This window comes from Taurulus bubalis (assembly GCF_910589615.1).
Source record: "Taurulus bubalis genome assembly, chromosome: 4".
Classification (NCBI taxonomy): domain Eukaryota; kingdom Metazoa; phylum Chordata; class Actinopteri; order Perciformes; family Cottidae; genus Taurulus; species Taurulus bubalis.
Window position 1 is genome coordinate 23,767,756 of NC_136592.1, and position 22,767 is coordinate 23,790,522.

At 43.0% G+C, this 22,767-nt stretch overlaps 3 protein-coding genes across 3 annotated transcripts in view; 1 reads left to right on the forward strand and 2 right to left on the reverse strand.

Annotated features, from left to right (window-relative positions):
* Positions 1-6,455: 6,455 nt before the first annotated feature.
* Positions 6,456-9,377, reverse strand: cyp19a1a (cytochrome P450, family 19, subfamily A, polypeptide 1a; the record flags this gene model as incomplete). Its single annotated transcript, XM_079216624.1, has 9 exons — positions 6,456-6,713; positions 7,238-7,479; positions 7,592-7,754; positions 7,938-8,049; positions 8,177-8,291; positions 8,405-8,569; positions 8,673-8,827; positions 8,923-9,073; positions 9,182-9,377. The coding sequence occupies 9 exons, from the start codon at positions 9,375-9,377 to the stop codon at positions 6,456-6,458; spliced, it is 1,557 nt and encodes a 518-aa protein (XP_079072750.1).
* Positions 9,378-13,112: 3,735 nt separating this feature from the next.
* gldn (gliomedin) lies at positions 13,113-18,234 on the forward strand. Its single transcript, XM_079216734.1, has 10 exons — positions 13,113-13,696; positions 14,693-14,744; positions 15,147-15,164; positions 15,305-15,403; positions 15,955-16,047; positions 16,237-16,344; positions 16,684-16,767; positions 16,856-16,981; positions 17,059-17,206; positions 17,301-18,234. Exons 1-10 carry the CDS (start codon positions 13,151-13,153, stop codon positions 17,764-17,766), a joined length of 1,740 nt encoding a protein of 579 aa, XP_079072860.1. The 5' UTR covers positions 13,113-13,150; the 3' UTR covers positions 17,767-18,234.
* A 106-nt stretch (positions 18,235-18,340) lies between these two features.
* dmxl2 (Dmx-like 2) overlaps positions 18,341-22,767 on the reverse strand; it is a gene marked incomplete at its 5' end in the record, with an annotated part of 38,787 nt that continues 34,360 nt past the window's right edge. The window contains 7 exons of the mRNA XM_079217303.1: positions 18,341-20,266; positions 20,966-21,183; positions 21,279-21,331; positions 21,435-21,526; positions 21,659-21,736; positions 21,846-21,973; positions 22,145-22,205. Of these exons, the coding sequence (XP_079073429.1) occupies positions 20,057-20,266; positions 20,966-21,183; positions 21,279-21,331; positions 21,435-21,526; positions 21,659-21,736; positions 21,846-21,973; positions 22,145-22,205 (840 nt within the window). The 3' untranslated portion in view covers positions 18,341-20,056. The remainder of the gene's footprint in view (positions 20,267-20,965; positions 21,184-21,278; positions 21,332-21,434; positions 21,527-21,658; positions 21,737-21,845; positions 21,974-22,144; positions 22,206-22,767) is intronic.

A 22,767-nucleotide genomic window follows, 5' to 3' on the forward strand; every position in this document is an offset into this window, starting at 1 on the left:
ATTTGCTGATTCTCCTTTTTCCTTTTGCTCTCCTCTCTTCTCCAGACTCCCTCAGTTTCCCTCTTTCCTTCTCCTTCTCATCTACTTTCCCCGTGTCTGATGCTCCCTCCCCTTTCTCGCTCTCGGCCCGTCCCCCTCTCAGTTTCTCCCTCCCTTGTCCCTGCCACTTGGTCCCTCCTCCTCCTTCTCCTCCTTCTCCTCCTCCTCCTCTCAATCGGTGCTGTCACACTCAGCCTCTTCACGCTTTCTCCACTCAAACTCTTTCTCTACCTCTTTCTGTATGCTGTAAGTGCCGTCTCTTCCTCTCTCTCTCTGCCTCTCTCCCTCCCTCCCTCTCTCTGTCTATGGGTAAGAGTGCTGCCTGTGTTTGAGCAGAGCAATGGGAGAGACTCATTCATGGCAACTTGAAATTCATCTCCAGCAGGAAAAAATCCCATGAACCCCTTGTTACTGGCTGTTATAGAATCAGTCACTTACTGTCTGTGGCCGTGACATGAAGTCAGGCCAGGTTAATGTTCTACTTTCTGCAGTAATCACTGGAAAGAGCTGACAGGTTTTGGGGTCATTTAAATGGGAAAGGAAAGTCTTTGTTTGAGCAGTTTTAGATGATGATGCACATTAAGAAGAAAAATCCAACCTGCTTCAGTGGTCACTTCCATCCGTGTGTATTTAGATTGCTTTCTTTTCAACGCAAATATTTTCATTCGTTGCAGAGACTCGCTACTTGTTTGTAATAGATGTTAGAGGATGTTCCAGTATTTCATATTTGGTTGACAAACAGCAGCGTTTTTTTATTTTTTTTTATTACTTAGCTTATGAACGCCAACTCAGTGTTAGTGTGTCTTTGACTGAAGAGAGTTTTCAGGACACTTGCTGCTGTAAAAGGCAAATATATAACATGAAGAACTTTATGAGACTGTTACTTATCAGATTTAAGTCCTAATGATGGAAGACAATGGTTGGAGGCCCAATCTAGAAACTTTGGTGAACAAAAAAAAACGTATTTATAACTTATAACTTAAAATGCAAAGTTTGCATTTTTAATTTCCATAGTAAATTATTCCTATAAAGCATACAGAAGTACATCCATAGGTTGGCCAGAGACGTGACTAAATTAAGACAAACAAAGGTACAAAACACAGCACAGGAAGTGTGTCTAGGTATTTCTAGCACAGCTGTGTTTCATTTTCAGCAATCAATGTTGGCAACTCCAACAACAACAGATTCTTTGTTGACTCACCATTTTACACATTCAACAACCACGCAGAGAGAAATTCATTGTAGGAGGCAATATAACAGTTTCTCCACCCACCCACCGAAAAGTAGCAAGGCCCTTGTGTTTTGAGTTAAGGTTTTACTGGAACTCTCACTAGTCACACACATCTCTCTCTCTCTCTCTCCCTCTCTCACTCTCTCTCTCTCTCGGCTGAAAACAAGAAACACATAGAGGTATTCTGGGAAATACTGAAGGCCGATGAAATGTGTAAAACTATCTTTGAGTGGGTTTTTTATTCTAATCAACTGGACTTACCTCTTCCTCCAGTCTGTGAGACAGCATGGAGCCGTATGTGGGGGCAGGTGGGCGTGCAGTCGGTGGTCCGACAACAGTTCCAGGCGATATAATCCCAGGTGTGGAGCTGACTGTCGCTCAGCATGAACACTGGGCACCAGATGGCATGAGCCTGCCCGCCCACTGCCAAGGGCTCACTTATCTTTGACTCTGTGCATATTCACATGTGTACTCTCTTCTGCAATACTGCTGTGACAAAACAGATATGCCCATAATCGCAACAAGCTCAGCCACTTTGATCCGGGCAGTAAAGCTGTTTATTTCTCATACCGTGCATGAAAGTGAATACAACGTTACTGAGAACTCAAATATGATTTTAAAAACAGAATATTTTTTTAAAATCTTGAGCGCAGTTCAATGCATTGTGACCCCTTGAGTTTTATCTGAGCTTTGTGATGTGCCCACATCACAAAGGGCACATTTAGTTTGTGCGTCATTTTGCTTGTATAACTACAAGCTACTGTCAAATCTACTGTGTACCGCTGCGTGATCAGACAAGCCAACCACCACCACACTAATAGGAGACAATGACCGCTGCTGAAAGAAGGAGTCCCATCCAGTGGCACGATGTAAAAATACTCAAAATCATATAGTACAAGTATTATCAGCAAAATACTTCAACATCAAAAGTAGTTGTTAGCCAGAATGGCCCTATTTAGTGTGTTATACTAACAACACTAATAACAATGGTAATAACAATAATATACAATACTACTAATTATGATTACATAACAATAATATAAATATGAACACAAATGGGCGGTGGGAGGAAACCAGAGCTCCAATTATTTTGATCTGTTACATATTCAATAAACGTCTTCTCCGTTTACAGTATGTGGGAATATTAAATAGATGTGGTGCAATAAAGGTATAATATTTCCCTTTGATATTTAGTGGAGTAGAAGTAGTAAAGTAGTAAAGTAGCAACACATAGTGTGGTACGGCTGAACTGAGCCAGGGGGAGGAGACAAGGTTTTTTTCCGGAGTAATTTTTCAATTTGAGTAAAATTAACGGACAAATGTATTGTGCATAAAGTATTAAAGGTTGAGTAGAAGTATTAAGATAGTATTAAGTGTCGAAGTAGAATCAAATGTAAAAATAGTGTCTTCAAATTGTACTAAGAGAAAGTAAAGCTCCATCTTCAGCGAGCTGGGCGAATGCTTTTGGGAATGTTTCTAAATCCAGTCGAACACAAACTGTTGCTAACAGACAAATGGATGGGGAGAGAAAAGAAGATGTAAAGACTTACAGCTGTACCAAACTTAGCGGCCTCAAACCGAAACTTCCAGGCTGGCTGATGTTGAAAGCAGCCAGAAAAGGAGGACTGAAAGAAGAAGAAGCGCTTCCTGTGATGATGATGAGTGCCACCGCTGCCCTCTGATGTTCAATGGCACACAAATGAGCTGACGTTGCAAACTAGAAGGCTGAGAAGTGAGAGTTTCCCTGTGATCCGGTGCCTTTTACTGGCACAGAGCCCTCCCGTCTGGGCTTCTGCAGACGGACCGGCCTGATGAGGGAGATTCACGCTCGTTTCCATTATCATGATCAGATTATTATGGTTATTGAAAGCTCTGGAACATGCAGTTCATATGAGCCCACACACACACACAATAAAGCTAGCAAATGTCTCGCAGCATTACGGTGAAAACAGTGCCACGGCTAACTGTTGGATGTATCGACAATGTACCGACAATGTTGAGAGATGAGGTTATTGCCAGTATATGTTTCCATGGCAACCAGGGCTCTCTTTTAATGAAGCAGTGATCCAGCAGTGGACTGAAACAGAGACACAATATGGCCACTGGCATTTGAGCATTTGAGCCTGGCATAATGCGTGTGCGTGCCTGCATGCGTGCGTGTGTGCGTGCGTGTGTGCGTGCGTGTGTGCGTGCGTGCGTGCGTGCGTGTGTGCGTGTGTGTGTGTGTGTGCGTGTGAGCGGTAAACAGCATGGAATCAATCAGATTGTCAATCAGATCACGAAGCAGGACAGTCTAAACTTATTGCTGCGAGGCTCTTACATCTCAGTTATTTTAAAAGCTGTCTGGCGTTCTGGCTCAATAAATCTGTCATGGAGCAAGAGAAATAAATGGAACGAGAAGGAAAATGTACGTCATGTGACGAACAAAAGCCACAAATGAAGAACCCTGGACTTCCTTAAGAGTAGCAGCAGACTGAATATTTCAAAGAAGTTCATCAAATTCTGGGAGGAAAGCTGTACAGTGACGTACATTAAAATGCAGTTCTGTGTTGTGGATTTGCAATATTAATACTTAATTTGCATCTTTGAGGTGTCCTACCTTAGAGTGGTATAATTTCAAACTTTCAAAGACACTGGCATGATGAAACTGCTCTCGCTGTGACAGGCGCACAGGAGATCTTTCTACCAATAGCAGGCGATGCTGACACAGTTTGAAACCACAAGTATTATTCAAATCCCTTTTTAAAATATTTCCTGAACCATACACACACACACACACACACACACACACACACACACACACACACACACACACACACACACACACACACACACACACACACCACAGTCCCCAGCGGTAGACTTGAAGTGAAAGTTACCACACAGATCTATTTAGCAGATGCCCGGCATCCTGCAATTTAGAGCCTGAGGAATCATGATCACAGAATGTAACCTAATCTGTGTCCTAGAGCTCTGTACATTTCCTCCACCATGCATAGATAGATAGATAGATAGATAGATAGATAGATAGATAGGTAGATAGATAGATAGATAGATAGATAGATAGATAGATAGATAGATAGATAGATAGATAGATAGATAGATAGATAGATAGATAGATAGATAGATAGATAGATAGATAGGTAGATAGATAGATATTGATGGTGATTGAAATCGACAGTATTAGGTCGTTACACGAGGAGTGATAATTATGGCATATTTTCCCCCTGAAGCTGCTGTACACTGTAGTAAGTGTTAACAAATATGACAGATGTTGTTTCAGCCTTTGGCCATCCTCTCAGTTCAACTTTAACTCTCCTAACTCTCAATATAGAGGCATCAAGCTGAACAGAGGCGATGAAGAGCGTTGTGAAGATGAACGTTTTTCCTGAGCAATTTACAAGATGCATCTAACAAAGAGCAGTCAGAGCGATCGCCGTGTGCATGAGATGATTTGCATCCTGGTGGAATAAAACTGAGCTTAATGAGAATATATAGTGATTCATTTGCTTGATCCCAGAACAACTGCAAGGAACAGCCTGTGATAAACACACACACACACATACACATAAACACACACACACACACACACACACACACACACACACACACACACACACACACACACACACACACACACACACACACACACAGTGCTATTTACATGCACACACACAGACACACAGATGACATTTAAAAATATGACCAAGCTTCTCAATACAGTGCGCGCGCACACACACACACACACACACGCACACACACACACACACACACACACACACACACACACACACACACACACACACACACACACACACACACACACACACACACACACACACACAGAAGGAGAGACAGTAAACATGCAACATTACTGTTAGATTTAGGTCCTGAGCTGACCGGGTCTGTAGTGTGTAAACTCCTGCCTGAGGCTGTGGGTCACACACACATGCACACACGCTTACAGTTCACGGATACAGTAAGTAAACTTTGTTGAGCGGATGAAATGGTCTGTTGCTCAATTACAGATATTGGTGAGCATACCAAACTGTGTGTGTGTGTGTGTGTGTGTGTGTGTGTGTGTGTGTGTGTGTGTGTGTGTGTGTGTGTGTGTGTGTGTGTGTGTGTGTTGACATATTATCCTCATCTCAGTGTAATCAGCAAGCAGCTCCCAGGAGATGTTTCACTCTCTTGCATCACTGACAGCTGATGGTTGATCCCTTATCTACACGTATATTTCCTCTTACTTCCTTCCGAAAGGACCTTCATCTCTGTTCCTCTTCACACAATCAAACCAACATGTTTGCATGCGTGAGTGGTGCTGGTGCTCAGAGAGTGGAAGCAATACAAATTGAAACATCTGTCTGTGAAACCTCTTGCCACGTTTGCCCAGAGGCAGAGCAATTGAATATAATGTAATATAAATCGGTTGCTTTATTTAGACTGTGGCTCACTCAGATCGTTGTGTTATGTCTGATAGCGCCCTCTCCTGGTAAATAGTTGCAAATACAAAAAGAAAATGTGAGTGAGTTTACTCTTTGTACACAATTTAAAACAAAAATCTCTTTTCAGAATCAGAATCAGATTTATTTGCCAAGTATCTCTCTCTGGGAATTTGGCTTTGTGTTTTTCATTTCTCTTGATGTAAGAAAAAAGAACAAGGACAACAAAGCAAGACAAATATAGACAAAGAAAAGACAGGACCGTTATGTACACAAGTAGTGAAGAAAATAGTAGGTGTTTACATATTACAAAAGTAGGCCTATAAATAAAAAGCAAAAATGACCAACAATAGAATAAAAAACAAGATATGTGTTTTATATAGTGCAAAAAAGAAAGAAATTAATACTTGGTATACATGGACTGGATGATTATTTGCAGTGTGTGCATGTAAATATGTATGTATACTATATGTACAGTGTGTAGGATTTATATTGTGCATATATACATTATATGTATATAATCTCATGAAAAAAGAAGACAACATCATATTGGCACAATAATTTACATTTACTTCAGCATTAGCATGTTTAAACTTACATATCACAACATACATACAAGTTCAAGTAGAATACAATTTGTAATACATACCAAAATATAAAACATAGCTCTGTACAGTCATGCGATAATATAAACGTTATGGAGATCATATTTAAATGTGTGGCTACAACTAAAGGTCAGAGTCTCAGAGCGTCTGCCAGCTTCCTCTCTGTCTGGGTAGGAATCTCATGCTGAGATGTTCGGCCTCTTGCTGGTGCTCGACAGGCTGCTGGGAGAGGTTGTTGGTCTGTGGGAGGCAGTCCAGGGTCAAGCCCTCATGGGGGCAGACGGAGTACTGGGAGAGCAGCGTCACCAGGATGGATTTCATCATCACCATGGCGATGTGCTTGCCAACACAGGCGCGAGGGCCCGAACCGAACGGCTGGAAGTAACGACGAGGAGCCTGAGGAAGAACAGACGAGCGAGGACGTTAAAACAAGCTAAACATTTGGTTTCAAATCAAGTATTTGTCAATGTCATCAATATGTATGAACAAACGAAGAAAACAACCTTTGGAATTATTCTTAAAAGGTTTGACTCTCAAAACCCATTGGGACTTTGGGTATGGATGAGGTTTGATCAGATTCATCTGGCAGTGTAAATAGAAACAAGCAATCCGCAAGAGCTGTCTGATTCTGATTCGAATGTTGTTAAATCCTGATTGGTGCACAGAAGTATGTGATGTAATAATGTTCCCCTCCCACCTCAAACCAGTGAGAAAAGCAAAGAAGAAAAAGAGAAATGCATAAATCTAAAACATAAATTCTAATAAAAACATTTGAAACTAATAATTGTCTGTACACATCGCTCATAATAAGAAGCTGAATGAGAAAACAGGCTTTCAGGGTCTTTAAGAATTGATGTATTTGATTTATTCCCAGAGTTGCAGAAAAAACCTCAATTTGCTCCCAAAAATAAACTACTTACATTTTTCTCAAAGTTTTCCAGGCTGAATTCATTGGGTTTGAGGAAAAACTCCGTCCTGTGCATGCGGCCAGTGTTCAGGATAATATTTGTGCCCTTCGGTACCCTGTAGCCATCTATGACGTCATCGGACAGGGCTCGCCGCATGGTGAAGTCCACCACAGGGTGGAAGCGCAAGCATTCGTTGATGAAGCTCTCAAGCACCCGTAACCGCGGAAGGTCCCCGTTCTGCAGCGGCCTCTCTCCTGTCAAGAAACAACGGACGTAAGATACCATCACGCTTAAACACTTAACACATCTAGACGTGGCAGACGGCTCTTAATCATTACATTATTATCAGTACATTATCAGCCTTACCTACAACAGTGTCTATCTCATGGAGCAGCTTAAACTCCACATCTGGATTCTGTTTGAGGAGCAGCAGCATGAAGAAGAGGCTGATGGACAGAGTGTCTGGCGCTGCGATCACCATCTCCAACACACACTGCCTCACGTTTTCCGCAGACAGTTCACCATGGTTCTAAAAAAACACACACACACACAAGCTGATGTTAATACCGTACCGCAATTATTTCCCTATTAGAGGATTTCTGACATATAGGTTGGAGGAAGTGCTGAAAGTTTGAAAGAGGACCAAAGGAGAGTAGATTTTTCTTTGAAATAGAAAAAAACTAAATGGCAAAGATCACATTCTCAGACTGACCTGTGCAAATATGAGCTCTGCGGTGAAGTTGATGTTGTCCAGTTTATCCGCCTGCTCCACATCTCTCCTCTTCTGCTCCACGAGGCTCTCTATGGCATCTTGCAGCTCCTTGCTGTGAAACAACAGATGCATAACATTTAAAGAAAACATTTTAAACAAAGTCGATTGAAAAAGCACGAGTATATGCACAATATATATATATATAATATATACAATAATAGAGTGGCGGCTCGACTCACGCTGCTGTCTTGTGCCTTTGGTGAATCCAGGGAAATTTGAAGTAAACGTCTGGTTTGATCAGCACAGTCTGCCATGTGTCAAAATATTTCTGAATCTTCAGCAGCAGCTCTTTTTCTGGACACACAGGAATCAAAAACACTCAATCTTAACTGACCCAGGTCGTGACATATCTGATGTTGTTATTAACTTGCAAGACAACATTAATTAAGAGACGAATGAATGCTGACCATTGACGGGCACACCCAGAAAGAGTCTGTTGGAGATGTCGACCACGGTGCAGCGCAGCAAACTGAGAACATCCACACGACCCAAACCGTCCAGGTCGTCCAGGTGGGTCTGCGTGGAGGAGACGCTCACCTCCACCGTCTGCTGCAAGCCCGGACCTGTCAGGGCTGATATGAAAGAAAAAAAAAGAGGTTAAATCAAATATTTTGAATCTGCAATCACCGCACCAATCGGTTTGTCTGCAGGGCCGATTAAAGGCTGGAATGCTACCTTTGGTGTAGTAGGTGCGAATCTTTTTCCACAGAGTCACGTTGTTGTTAAATATGATGCCTCTCTCATTCATGCCGACACAGCTGAGTCCTTGCTTGCTCCCAAAACGTGAAGTATAATGTCCATTCTTCAGTACATGGTGCACCGCTGATGCCCTAAGAATAATAAGGGAACGGAAACAGATTATCAATTTGCACTCGTATTAATTGTGTGGTAACTTTATTCATCGGCATTAATGGAGACAACCGACCTGCTGAGTATGATGGTCTCCTCTCCATTGATCCAGACTCTGACGATGTCTCCATACTTGCTGTTGTAGTAGTTGCTGGCTGTGCCGATACCAGTCCAGATGAATCTCACATATGACAGAAGTGGGCCCAAGCCCAGACAGAAACTAGGACCTATAAATGAGAAAAACTGTGTGTTCAGCTTATTTGAAATTCAGTGATGAGTTCAAAAACAGTAACAGCATTGAACGAAGCTGCAAAGTGTCGAACCATTGAACCTACCCGGTGCAGACTTCTTGTCTGTGCGGTTCCACGCAGCCAGCAGCAGACAGACAAGCAGGATTAAGGTTCTGGTTGCCACGGAGAGGCCCGGCGATCCCACTGCGGTGGCGTTCGGGGACATGGAGACCAGGTCTGCTACTGTGGCGTCCAAACCTACAGGAGTCATCGTCCGGTCACAGGCAGAGATCAGATCCATAAGAAGGCTGGTTTTCATAAAACAGGTGCGACTGCACAAACCCAATGTTTGGCCCGAGTGACGAGAAGTGCCTCAACAATCGGAGCTTCCTCTTTATATGCAGTCTGAGCTGGTTGCGAGCCAGGTCAGGGTAATGCAAAAGCCACAACAGTGGAGGAAAATGGTAAACAATACACTCGTAACCTTGAGGCGGTGGATTTGCTCCTGTGTCCTTGAGCGTGCGGGACGCGGTTTGCTGGGTGCATGTTGTGGAGTCCGATCCAACGGGTTGGGTCGTACTTGACATTTTGGTGATAAGAAGTAAGTTTTGCTCCCTCTTTGAACATCAAAAGAATCTGACTGGACATGCTACAAAAGAGCACCTGGCCTATGAGATCAAGTGCAATGTTATTATTGTTAAAGCTTTATCTCTTTTGCAAACATTTTATTTTCATTTTTTTTTAGATAGACATACATACTTCATTGTGTCTATGAAAGGAAGAAGAAAGATACCATTTGTATATTCAGTGATTCAGTGTTAAAAGCATATTGTATACTGGAGTTTTTCATTACGATCAATTCAAATTACAGTATTTGTGATTACTTAGATTCCTCCATAAGACCACCAGTAGATGGTGAAGCAGAGCTGTGAGCCATCAAACCAGATTTTTAGATTTACTGCAACATGGAGTTATGAAAACAAAATCATATAACTGACTGTTATGAGAAGACTGTGATCAGAGGGGTGTCTCAAGGGGGGGGGGGGGGGGGGGTGCAGTACTAAAACACGTTTATAAAGCACATGTTTACTATTGATTACTTAATTTACAATTGAGGAATCCATCATTTATAAATGAAAATCCAATCATGAAATGCACAATAGTCAAGCTTATTAATCAGGAATAAAACATGTTTAAATGTGTTTATGAATTGCATACTAATGAATTACTAATGAGTGTTCATGTTGGAACAATGTTTTGTAAATGATGAATTAAGTGTTTAGTCATGCTTTACTAATGCTAAATAGTGTGTAGTTATTATAAAGTGTTACCGCCTTTTCTTAACATTTCTTACACATATCTGTGTCAATATATATTTACACACAGTTTTGGTGACAAATTAGTTTTCCCACTGGGGATTAATAAAGTTTTATAATCTAATCTACATGGTATATTAAGAGTTTCATACTGTTTGTTAACTTTATTAATTTAATAATATTGTTGTATTACTTTCTATGAACTATGAATTCTATGAACTATGTTTACAAACCTCGACTTCATTTTCAGCAAGTGATTATATATTTGATTTGATTTGATTTCGCAATTTGTAACAGAGCCAAATTCCGTTTGGCTTCTGCCTTTGTCCCATTTTCTCATTTTGCATAAAGGACTCTGTGAATTCACTCGCCGCCCACACTCGAGTCCAGGAATGCGCACAGTTCAAATGGCCGACTGTGTGCCGAAGCCCTGCCTCGATAGCGATGCCCTGTATGATGGCTTGGACCTAGATTGTTCTGCATGATTAAGCAGAATCATGTTTCTCCCAATAAACAGAAGTTAATGTAACCTTGTCTCTGTGCTCTGTGCTGTGGTCAACCACGTCTTTGTCTCCACCACATGTGTAGGGAGTTGTTCAGAAGTGAACAAACAAGATGGATAGAAAGCTGAAGCAAAGTGGTTAAATGTCACAACATGTATGATGTCTGGATTTATGAATTCCTCCTTGAAGTACGACATGCAGCAAAATGGATGTGAACTATGAGCTTCATTTTATGTGACCTGCCTGAACACCAGAGAAGAACTGATCACAGTTCAGATTTGAAGGGTCATTTTAAAGTTGAAGAGGAACCACCTCTCTCACGAGACACTGGTGATGTTTTACTCTGTACATCTTTGTATTCCTTTGCTTTCGTTGATGTTCTTGAGTATGACAATTTACTGATTTAATGAAAATTAATCCGTTCTATTATTCACAGTGATAAAAGTGTTAAGATGAACAAAAAAAGTTTCTTGGACGGAGAAAAGAGGAGGGTGGGCGGATGAAGCTTGAAGGGAGACGCGGCTGTCCTTGGCCTACAGCCGCAGGACGGACATGGACCTCTCAGCCTGGTGGTGAGAAGAGAGATAAGGCTTCCTCCTCCAGCAGCTGTGCCTCAGGAAGGAGGAAACAGAACCTCAAAAGATCAATGAGAGACGGAATCCGTGGGCATCATGTTTACACATCTGCACCTCAGGGGTCATTATAATAGAACCTCCCTTCATCCCAATCATTTCATTCCAGAGTTTGAATGTAAAATACTCATGAATCAAATATCCATGCAAGAAGTGGTTGCGTTCCTCTTCCTTTTTGTTCCCGGTTTAACTAACTGGTCGAGCCCACAGTGCAGTGGAGAAGAGGCAACAAAGGAGCAACCTCAGTCCTCTTAAGATTGTGTGTGTACAAATCTACACATCTGCTGGAGCAATAAGCTGTACAGCAGCTGGCCGTCAGTGACCCACAGCCTCAGGCAGGAGTTTACACACTACAGACCCGGTCAGCTCAGGACCTGAATCTAACAGTAATGTTGCATGTTTACTGTCTCTCCTTCTGTGTGTGTGTGTGTGTGTGTGTGTGTGTGTGTGTGTGTGTGTGTGTGTGTGTGTGTGTGTGTGTGTGTGTGTGTGTGTGTGTATGTGTGTGTAAAAGTAACATGAGGCAAACCATGGCTGCAAGAGCAAGTAGGTCAGCTATATATCTGGCACTGCTCCATGTCAGCAGAGAGGCATATTAACTGACTTATTGAAACAAACTGTATTGTTAGACTAAGTCCTTACTGAGGTGATTACAGAAAAGCTACACTAACACTTTAGTCAAAAGAGGCAGAGCAGCTCCCTTTCAAAGTGAAGAGTCCTTTAAAGTGGATTTCTTTCTCTCCCTCCTTCTCAGTGAAATGTCACTTTTCTGGCTGAGTTCAAAGCAGTGGAAATGGGTCATTGTTGCAGTTGGTGGATGGAAGCTGTGAGGATGTGACAGGGACGAGCGCCGGGGGAGAAATATAGGGAGGATACAGGAGCTGGGGAGGAGAGGACATGAGCCAACTTAATGCAAACTATATTGATGTTAATGCATTTTGATGCCATGGCTTTTTTCTACTTCTTCCATTTGATTGGTTCTGGTGTAGTAATACTAATAATAATATAAATATTCATAATAATAATAATAATAATGTTTAAATGTATGTCAACATCAATGACCAGTCAGTTTGTCTGGTGTAATGCATGCTGTCATGTGTTATGTATGTGAGTGCTTTTGTGCGTATATGTGCATGTGTGTGTGTGTGTGTGTGTGTGTGTGTGTGTGTGTGATGTCAGTCTGCCCACGGCGCTGCAGTAGAATGGGTTGTCCTGAATATAAATCAGGTGACTGAACAGGCGGGGGTTTCTTCCCAGACAAGCCCAGAAGATTGTGTAATGCCCACTCCTACATTACTGGTTTGCATGTGCACACACACACACACACACACACACACACACACACACACACACACACACACACACACACACACACACACACACAACCCCTTCTCTACTTGGCGAACAACACAACAAGCGCTTCACCAGTCTGCCCTCAGATAGACCACCCGGCTGGGCACTAAAGCTGACTGGACTCTATTTGGAGCTTTCAAATAATCTGGACAGGACCTTCAATTTTGGCTTTAGTTTGATTTGACTAGATTTGTGTGTGGCAGGACCTTCTTCCTTCCTGTTTGACCTCTTTTACATTCACTTCTGTGCTGGAATCTCATCCCCCTGTGAATGCTGAAGTCGGCGGGCGAGCCTCAGACAAGAGGAGGTGAAGTGGTGACCATGTGGATCCCGACCCCCAGCATGACTCTGCCTCAGCGTCTGGTGCTCTATGGGACGTGTGTCGTGGCGTTGATGAACTCTGTGGGCCTTCTGGTGCTCTTGGTCCAGCAGAATCAGCAACGCGTCTTGTTGGAGCAGACGGAGGCAAAGCTGACGGAGGTGGAGCAGAGCTCGGTGGTAGAGTTCCTCCAGGAGGTGCCGAGAGGAGCAGCGGGGCTGAGGGCGAGCGCTGGGGAACACCAGCAAAACCAGTATCAATACCAGTACTCCAGGAATAAGAGAAGTGAAGAGTTGGAGAAGGAGACGCAGCAGGAGATGCAGGAGCTCCACCAGGAGGAGGGACAGGAGCTCCATCAGCAGGAAGCCAGCCAGGAGGTGGGAGAGGAAGCAGAGAAGAAGATGAAGACGAAGCACAAGCACCGACACGGCCAGAGTTATCACAAAGCACACGTGCAGGATGACATGATGATGATGATGACTTACTCCATGGTCCCGGTGAGAGGAGATACCTGCTGCTGGATATGTATATGACAGACAAAGAGTGAGGGAGTGCTGGCAAATAGATTTATAAATATTCTTTATAAATAATAACATTATTTTGTCATTGCTGAGTAAATGCTGCATCATCAACTGGTTAAAATGGGTCCCGGGCCCTGTGACCATCAGGGAGTCTTAATGTTCCACGTCCAGCTTGCTCCTACTCCAGTATATTTGAGAGGGACATATTGTAAGTTGTATTTTACAATATTTGTTTGACAGCTATAGCTCGAGATTCTACATAGAAGACAGTTTAGGAAATATGACAGCATTTAACCTGTAAGCCCTAGCGTCCCCCAATCGGGGGACCCTTTTATATCAGAAAAATCAAGAAAAAATCATTGTATAAATCCCTCCCCCGCAAAAAAACAAACATGTTATGTATCAAATTAAACATAAAAATCAGGGCTACAATAATATATAATCCCGATGTACAACCTCTGAACACAACTCAAACAATAAATAGGATTAGGGGTTAGGGTTAGGGTTATTAGGGTTAGAGTAGCTAAATTATCAGGACAATAATATAACGATAATTATCCTGTAATGTAATATAATTAATTGGTATATAATATAATAGTGTATCATATAACACTTATCATGGACATTGAGCTGCATGAATATGTTTTCTTTTAATACATAAAGTATTTTTTGCTGTACATTTTGAGAGAGAGCGAGGGAGAGAGAGAGAGAGATAGAGAGAGAGAGAGAGAAAGAGAGAGCGAGAGAGATCACATGTAACAAAGGTCCCAAGGCTGAAATCGAACCCCCTTGGCACTCAGTGATGGAGTATTTATACAGTAGAGGTAACTGCTACTCTACTTTACTTTGTAAGGACCTGCATACTGATGGAATGAGGGGTCGATGGGTGCCCGATACTGTAATTGGTTAATCTGTTGCTAACTTTTATTGATTGGCAATATTTTAATCATATTTTGTTCTCTTTCTCTTCAGATCAAATTGTTGATCGACATTTGCAACAGCACCAAGGGAGTCTGCATCTCTGGTATGTCCGACTCATATACTTTTTAACAACCTACTCACATCCAAAATATCACTTTTCCTTGTCACAGTTCAAAAAATGCGCAATAGAAGCCAAAGGCACGACTCAGAAGGCCAAGAAGTAAGTGTAAGAGTCTAAACTGAAGAAAATGCAAGATCGGAAGACTGGAAATCGATGGCACGAGGCTCAAAGACAATGAACTGCTGTCTGCACGAGGGAGCTAATGAGGGAATGAGACCAGGTGAAGGGGTTAGAGCAGGTGAGGTGGTTATACTGGTCGAGGATTGGCTGGAGGGAAACGACAGCACAGTGAGAACAAAAACAAATGACAAGACACAATGAATGATCACCCAAATCATGACACATATTCATATTCACTCACATCCTAAAAACCTTCTGTTGCAGGACCGCCAGGACCGCCTGGTAAGTGAATTCTTCATTCTGCATCCACATTTAAAATCTAGCCATACTGTATGCCTCCATTGTGGTTAAGTGACCCGTATTCTTGCTGAATGTGTTTTCCATTCATACCCATGGTGAGGACTGGTTTTGTGTTACCGTAGGTTTGCCCGGTATGGACGGTCTTCCCGGCCACAATGGGACTGATGGCATCCATGGACTGAATGGACTGCCCGGGGCTGATGGGAAAAGAGGAAAAAAAGGTACGGAAAAATTGAGAGTCTATTCTGTTTCTACTCACCATCCATTTTTCTCAATGCCTCGAGCAACGCTGGCCATTTTAGTGAAGAGCTACGGGTACAATGCCACAGTCAAAGGGTTAAGTATAACCTGGGGTTAAGGATGCCAAAATACCAAGAAGCACACGCAGCCACTTAAAATCATGCATGCGCGCACGCACGCACACACACACGCACAAAAACTCAAAACATACCAACACACTGAGTTTCCTGATCCATCCGTGTATCATAATGACGTCTGATTTGATTCACACACTGAAACAGTTGCTTTTCTCTCACATTCTCAGCTGATATTATTCATCTCTGTGGTTTTGGGCCTCTGCTAATTGGACCGGAAAACTCCAACCCAGTATTCTCCCACTTCACTTCACTTCACTTCACTGTTCTCCTCCACAGCGGAGGGCATGGCTCATGGAAGTCAATGGAATTATTCATGGTTTTAACAATAGGGCAAAGTCTTTTGGGTTCATGAATGCGATCTTTGAACAATGTGTTGCCTGATTTCCTTCCTTCAGGTGAGAAAGGAGAACCGGGTGAACAAGGAGAGCGAGGAGAGGCTGGTCTGCCCGGAGAGAAGGGACAACCGTCCAACGACGTCATTATTGAAGGCAAGTCCAGCTTTACACTCACGGCTTTGTGACACTTGAACTGTTTTGCATCCCTAACTTTAAATTAAAATGATGTACAGATTTGCAAACACATTTTTCAAAATACCCAGATCTGGGACACCACTCAGAATACAATTACTTTCTTTTACATCCAGAGGGTTTAGATGTCGCCCTCTCCTCTTTGTACAGGTCCTCCTGGCCCTCCAGGTCCTCCTGGGCACCCAGGACCTCCTGGCCCTCAGGGGCCTTCCAGAACAAGGCACCACAGAGCCAACCTTCAGGCTGCTCATAGCCTGGGTAGGAGGCCTCTGTCGACCGTTATCAAACAAATACAAAGTTCATTCTCGACCTAGTTAATCTCACCATGTAGTTCTGGAGTTTTTTAACATTTCCCACAATCTACCAGTTTGCCAATTGGTCATATAAGTGTGTTTCTTTTTTTGAGCACTTTGAGGACTTCTCAAGTGAACCAAAACAAGTCATCCAAGCGTCTCACTACAACTCCATGAAAACTGTGTGGCTCCATCTGCCGAGGAAGATGGTGTGATATGATCAAAAGCTCCAGAACAGCTAATAAATGGTGAGAGCGGTCCTACGTGAACTGTCAGTGATTTCAAATGAAATTGTTTCTCACAGGGCTCTTACACGCAATTCCAAACGATGACACCTCATCTGTAAAGGATGCTGCAAAACTACACGAGAAGCCTGCTAAGAATAACGGTGCGTGTTCAGAGAAGTGTGTCAAATATGAGCCGTGTGGCAGAGCCTGTAAGCATCTGAGCTTGGTGTCATTTTGCCTCCCTTTTAGAGTGCCTGATTAAGTCTCTGATCAATCCCAGGAATGTGACGAAGATGGAGAGCACATTCGGCACGTGGATGAAAGACACCGCTCGGCTGAACGACGAGAGAATTTGGGTGGCAGAACACTTTTCTGGTAAATTGAACGTTGGATGTATGTTGGATTACAAAAGCTGTAATACACTAATTGACATTGTTCTCGTTCTTGCCCAGGTCGTGTGGTGAAGGAGTATCAAAGCATTACCTCGTTCCAGAACAGCAGCGTCAAAGTGGATGTTAGAAAGTTCTACCAAGGCTGCGGCCACACTGTTCACAACGGCTCCCTCTACTATCACATCGCCGGTACATCCAGCATCGCCAGGTGAGCCGGGAAAGAAAAAGACGGTGTGAAGCCGAGTTGGATGCTTTGCTATCGTTTCCCATTCCCTCTGGATAACAACTCTGTTTGTTCACAGATTTGACTTCCTCACCAAGAGGCTTCACACTCTCTCTATAGAGAACGCGTTGCACAACAACCTCGCCTACCTGCTCCACAACTCCAAAACCTACTTCAAACTGGCGGCAGACGAGAACGGCTTATGGCTGATCTTTGCCTCCAGCGTGGATGAGAGCATAACGGTGGCCCAGCTGGACCAGAAAACCTTCTCCGTCACCTCCTACGTAAACACCACCTACCCCCGCACCAAGGCCGGCAACGCCTTCATCGCCTGTGGGGTCCTGTACGTCACCGACACCAAGGACACCAGAGTCACTTTCGCTTTCGACCTGCTGAAGGGGAAGCCGGTCAATGTGACCTTTGACTTAAGGTCTCCAGGTGGCGTGCTGGCAATGCTCTCCTACAGCCCAATGGACAGACACCTGTATGTGTGGGACCACGGCTACGTCAGGCTCTACGTGGTCCACTTCCTCTCTGACGAGTGACGGCCTGATCACGTGCAGATATGACTGTTAAATAGTGAGAACTGGTGCTGACCAGTCGGCGCCCGACTGTTCGATCCCTCTCTGGGAACTGGTCATATTTAGTTTTTCGAGAGAGAAATATACACTTCAGTCTCAACTTTATCTTCCTGTAGAGCGTTCCTGTCAGAAATCAGTGCCTCTGACGAAAATCAGTTTTTGATCAATAATTATTGTCACATTGTTAGAAATAAATACTGCTGTATTTATATCCTTTTGTACATGTGAGATTTTGGTGTTACTAACGGTGTGAGTAAACTTTTTTTTTTTTTTAAATCATTTTGTATCAAACAGTTGTATCACACCTATTGAACTTCTAACTCTTACTTTTGTGGCCGTTTGTGTTGTAAGTTGTGACAGTGTTTATTGTATTTGCATGATATTTATGTATTTTCATATTGATGCACATGTTATCCCCCTCTGATGTTCTGTACACATAGGCTGTCCACCTGGCGTTTGTAATGAAGCAGCATGGTCCCTGCTGCTCGCTCATTCCTTCTCGACAGAACGTTACAAAAAACAACAGCGCCAAATCAGCCTGATGAAATAAAAAGAATTTATTCACTTTACAAAGGTAAAACTCTGACCATGACCTGTTCTCTCACACACCTCCAGGCTCAAGTGCCCTCGTAACATCTACCCATGGTATTGGCTTCTTTTGCATTACTTCATGCACACACACATACACACCAGACACCAGTAGGACCATTGTAAAACACTTAAGCTACATACAGTACACATAGTGGGTCGAAAGAGGGAGAGAAACACAAATCTCTTTAATAAATACCATACACACACTTAACAAAAGTTACAACTAATCCAGCTGGTATGATACAAACCAAAAATAAAGAAATGCTTTCATGTTTGTACAAGCTGTTGTGGTATTTCATATATATCAATATATATATATATATGTATATATATTTATATAATTTATATATTAAAACTATTTCAAACGTTTTACTACTAGGCCAAATAAAGCCAGACATTCATTTGTATATAACAGTTTCTTTTTCGATATCCTATTTATTTGAAATAAACTTTTAGTGTCTCCAGAATTTGAGTGCAAATATCTATTTCTTATGGATGAAACAGTAAAAACAACTAGCGAGGTAACACACACACTTACATACAGTAGACTGTGTTGCACGTCTCCCAGTTGGATACAGTAAAACCCCTCACATTCCTAAAATAAAAAGGCAATAAGTTAAATAGGAATGGTCAAGCAAAAAAATAAATAACACAACTAAATTAATTTAAAAACAAATTCAAGAATATCCTTGTGCAAAACCAGAAGTGAACCTTTGTGTTTCTGCTCTGGGAGGGTGGGCATTCGGGTTTGGACCAGACGGATGGAAACATTGAAATCACAGTCACAGGAGTAAAACACATCATCTTCCAAACGGGAATGTTCTAGCAGGGAGGTCGGCCACACAAACAGGCATTTGAGGGCAGGTGGGCGGGCGGGCGGGCAGATTGCAGACACAGCAGAGTGAACACACGCGCACACACACACCCTCGGGGAACCAGACCGAGCCGGATCAAGCCCGAACCAGGAGAGGGCCAGAGTGAGTGACGGGCAGCCAGTGAAGAGAGGGATGAGGGTCGGGGGGAGGAGAGCAATGCACCATCGACTCTTCCGTAAGGTCTGAGAAGAGCTGGGCAACAAGTCAGAGGGGGGTTTGGGGGCAAAACCATTGAAACAAAATGCAGATTCCAACAACTCGATTCACACCGGAAACCACTGACTTAATAACAAACCACAGTGCTGGTTACAGTAGATGCTAAGAGATTTCAGCTGTGGGCACAAAATGACGACAGTTACACACTTTTAAAATTTTTGCTTGAGCACTTTTACAGAGCACTATCAATAGACCTGTGATTGCACCGCGGAACGAGAACAGGACATGCATAGCTTCCCTATGGACACACTCTAGGAGTAGAGATTCTTCAATAAAATTACAATAAATTTAGCTTTAAAATCAAGTATGATACCTTTTTGCTTGTAACTTTGCCTTCAGCCTTTTTTGGGGGGAAAATGTTTGCAGCTCCGTTTTTCCCCATTTTGGATATGATTTACAACAACGGTAAACCCATAAACACTGCACACTCTGAAAGATGCCAAAATGCCTGGTGGTCTTTTGACTAACTCTTCCCCCATCAATTAAACTATTAATGCAGAGCAAGTGTAAGCTTTTTGTGTTTTTTCTTTCCGTCTTTTTCTTCTTTGGACCCTCAGAAGTGGAAGTAGGCGTTACAGGATGTCAACCAAGCTGCTGGGGAGATTGTAGCGGTCAGGGAGGACCCTCATCTTCAGGGTGCCGTCCGCTCCACAGGTGAAGATGCGGTTACCGGGCCGCGTTTCCACCTGCATGACACCAGCACCGATGTTGCGGAAGATGGACTGCTTGGTGTGCTCGGTGGTAAAAGAGTGCATGAGCCCGTGGCCGGCTAACTTCCACACCTGGAGACAGAGAAAGGAGAGAGAGAGAGAGATTGAGAGAGAGGATAAAACAGGTGTTAAGTTTCTTTTTTCCCTTTTTCAAACCAGCATACTGTTTTTTTTATAATTTGTTATTATGCGAAGCCACGCTGATTGTTCAAGTGCTGAATTAAATGAGTATTAAGAGGCCAGGGTAAGACTAAATCGTGTTTAGACAGCGAGTGTTTCAGATTACTTGCCGTTTATTTATTGATTCTATAATGTTTAATGTGTAAAGTGTCTTGAAAAGTGGTATAGCCTGCTAATCAAGTTTTCTTTGAAGTGTTTTTCAAACACTGGGGTAACATTCACCATCAAGTTCCACTTGTTTTTATCAATAATAGCAAACTAAATACTTGCAACAAACGCCCAGAAAGAACAAGAGTAATGCTTCTAATATTTGTTATACATTTTCATTAAACACTCTAAAACCAATAGCTTTTGTATTAGCAGAAAGACCAGAAATAACATTTAATTTGGTGAAAGCACATTGGTGAATCCGCTTGCATCTATCTAGAAATTAGTATGATAGATTAAAAGTAGATATGAGGGATGATTTTCAGATTTTATCAAGTAGGCCTGAACTTAGAATAAGACATTAATCCTCAGCGCACAATCAAAGTGACTGCAAATGTGTTGTGGCAGCTCAGTGAGCGAGTGAGTGATGGAGCAATGCGTCACCTTCATGTTGCCCTCTGCAGAGCCAGTGACGAAGAAGTCCTCGAAGGCATCCAGTGCAAGGGCCTTAATGGCTGAGTCATGGGCCTGGAAAGTGTGGAGCAGCTGCCTCTGGCGGATGTCGAACACGCACACAAAGCCCTTTCTGCCTCCGGTGATGAGCAGCTGCTGCTTGGAAGCGTACTGCAGCACAGTGGCCCCGTTCTCATGGCAGGGGAACGCTGAAGAGGTGGGTGGGAAAGAAATGAGGGATTGGATCACAACTTGATATACATCATTAAACTCGGCTTGTTTGATGCATTTTGGGATTTCTTACCGTGGACCATGGTATTGCTTGGTGAAATCAGAGTATCCCACAGGCAAACATTTCTGTCGACAAAGTAAACGATAAAGGACAACGTCAGTGAGTCGATGCCAAGAGAGGATGATTCGTGTCGGTTTAGTAGTGGTGTTGTTCTGTGCAAATGCTGACCTGTTATCATTGGACTGTCCGGCTGTGGCGATGAGGCTGGAGGAGGTGATGAAGGCAAAATCACCGCAGGTCTTAGTGTGGCACTGCCAACTCTGTAGGACAACAAACATCACATTATACATTTGACTGATTCATAGTTCAGTGTTTCATCTAATTGGTGTGTGTGTGTGTGTGTGTGTTGGGGTGGTGATGAAGGAGGTGAGGGAGGCGGGAGGAGACCTCACCAGGTAGGGTTTGGGGTTGGATGATGTCTGGTTGACCTGCCAGAGACTGAGGAAGCCCTCTCCGTCAGCAACTCCACACTGTAGCATAAGCACAGAGCAATCAGAGTAATCACACCGAATAGACAAAACACAGCCGCTGCTCTCTCTGTGCATGCGTGTGTGTGTGTGTGTGTGTGTGTGTGTGTACCTTATTGCCCTGGGAGTTGAAGTAGAGCCGGGTGACTCTTGCATTGCCTGCTTGTCTGAAGCAAATGAGCTGTTGAGGTCTGTTCCATTCAAACATTCTCACACTGCCGTCCTGAGCCCCTGTCATGTCTGACGCACCGAGAGAGAAAGAGGGACCCAGACAGGGAGAGAGGCAGACAGAAGGGAAGGGAGATAAAAAAAAAAGTAGGGAAAGTGAGAAGTTAATCAAAATGAAAAGATGAAATATGAAATACTGCTGATTGTACTCCTAAGCACAGGCTCTGCTGTGTAACCACTTACAATACTGATATATGGGATGGGATGTCATTCTCTTCACATTGTTCAGATTCCTCTTCATTATCTGGAAAAACAACATACCTTTATATTATGTAACGCATGATGTGCAGAGAATAAATTCTAGTTTTTAGGTTGAAAAACCCTAAAAAACTTTAATCTGTGATCTGTTCAGTTTATTGACAAATGCCTACTGGTGATTTTGGTAAATTGTCCAGAGGTTTGTCTTGTTTTAATATATCAAATACACTTCACTGCAAACTGGCGCAAAACAAAATCGTAAACATCTGAATAGTTTTCAACGACCACAATATCTCCCACACATTTCACAGAAATGAAGAGCCTGCGTTCAGCGTTTATGCCAGCGTGAACTTACTTAATTTTCTTTCTTTTGTAGCAACGTTTCTGTTATGATTTACCCAATTTAACCGGACCCCGCCGTACATTTAAGCAAGGCTCTTCGGTAATCCCCTGAACCTGCATGACACACTCTGTCCTGTCTTGCTTAGTGTATCACACACTACTGCCAACATTTATCAACACGGCTGGGACATGGAGAACCCTGGCTGCGTGTAAGAGTGACGCACATCTGTACCTTGGGTTACCGGCTGTGAGAGCTGCTGCTATCT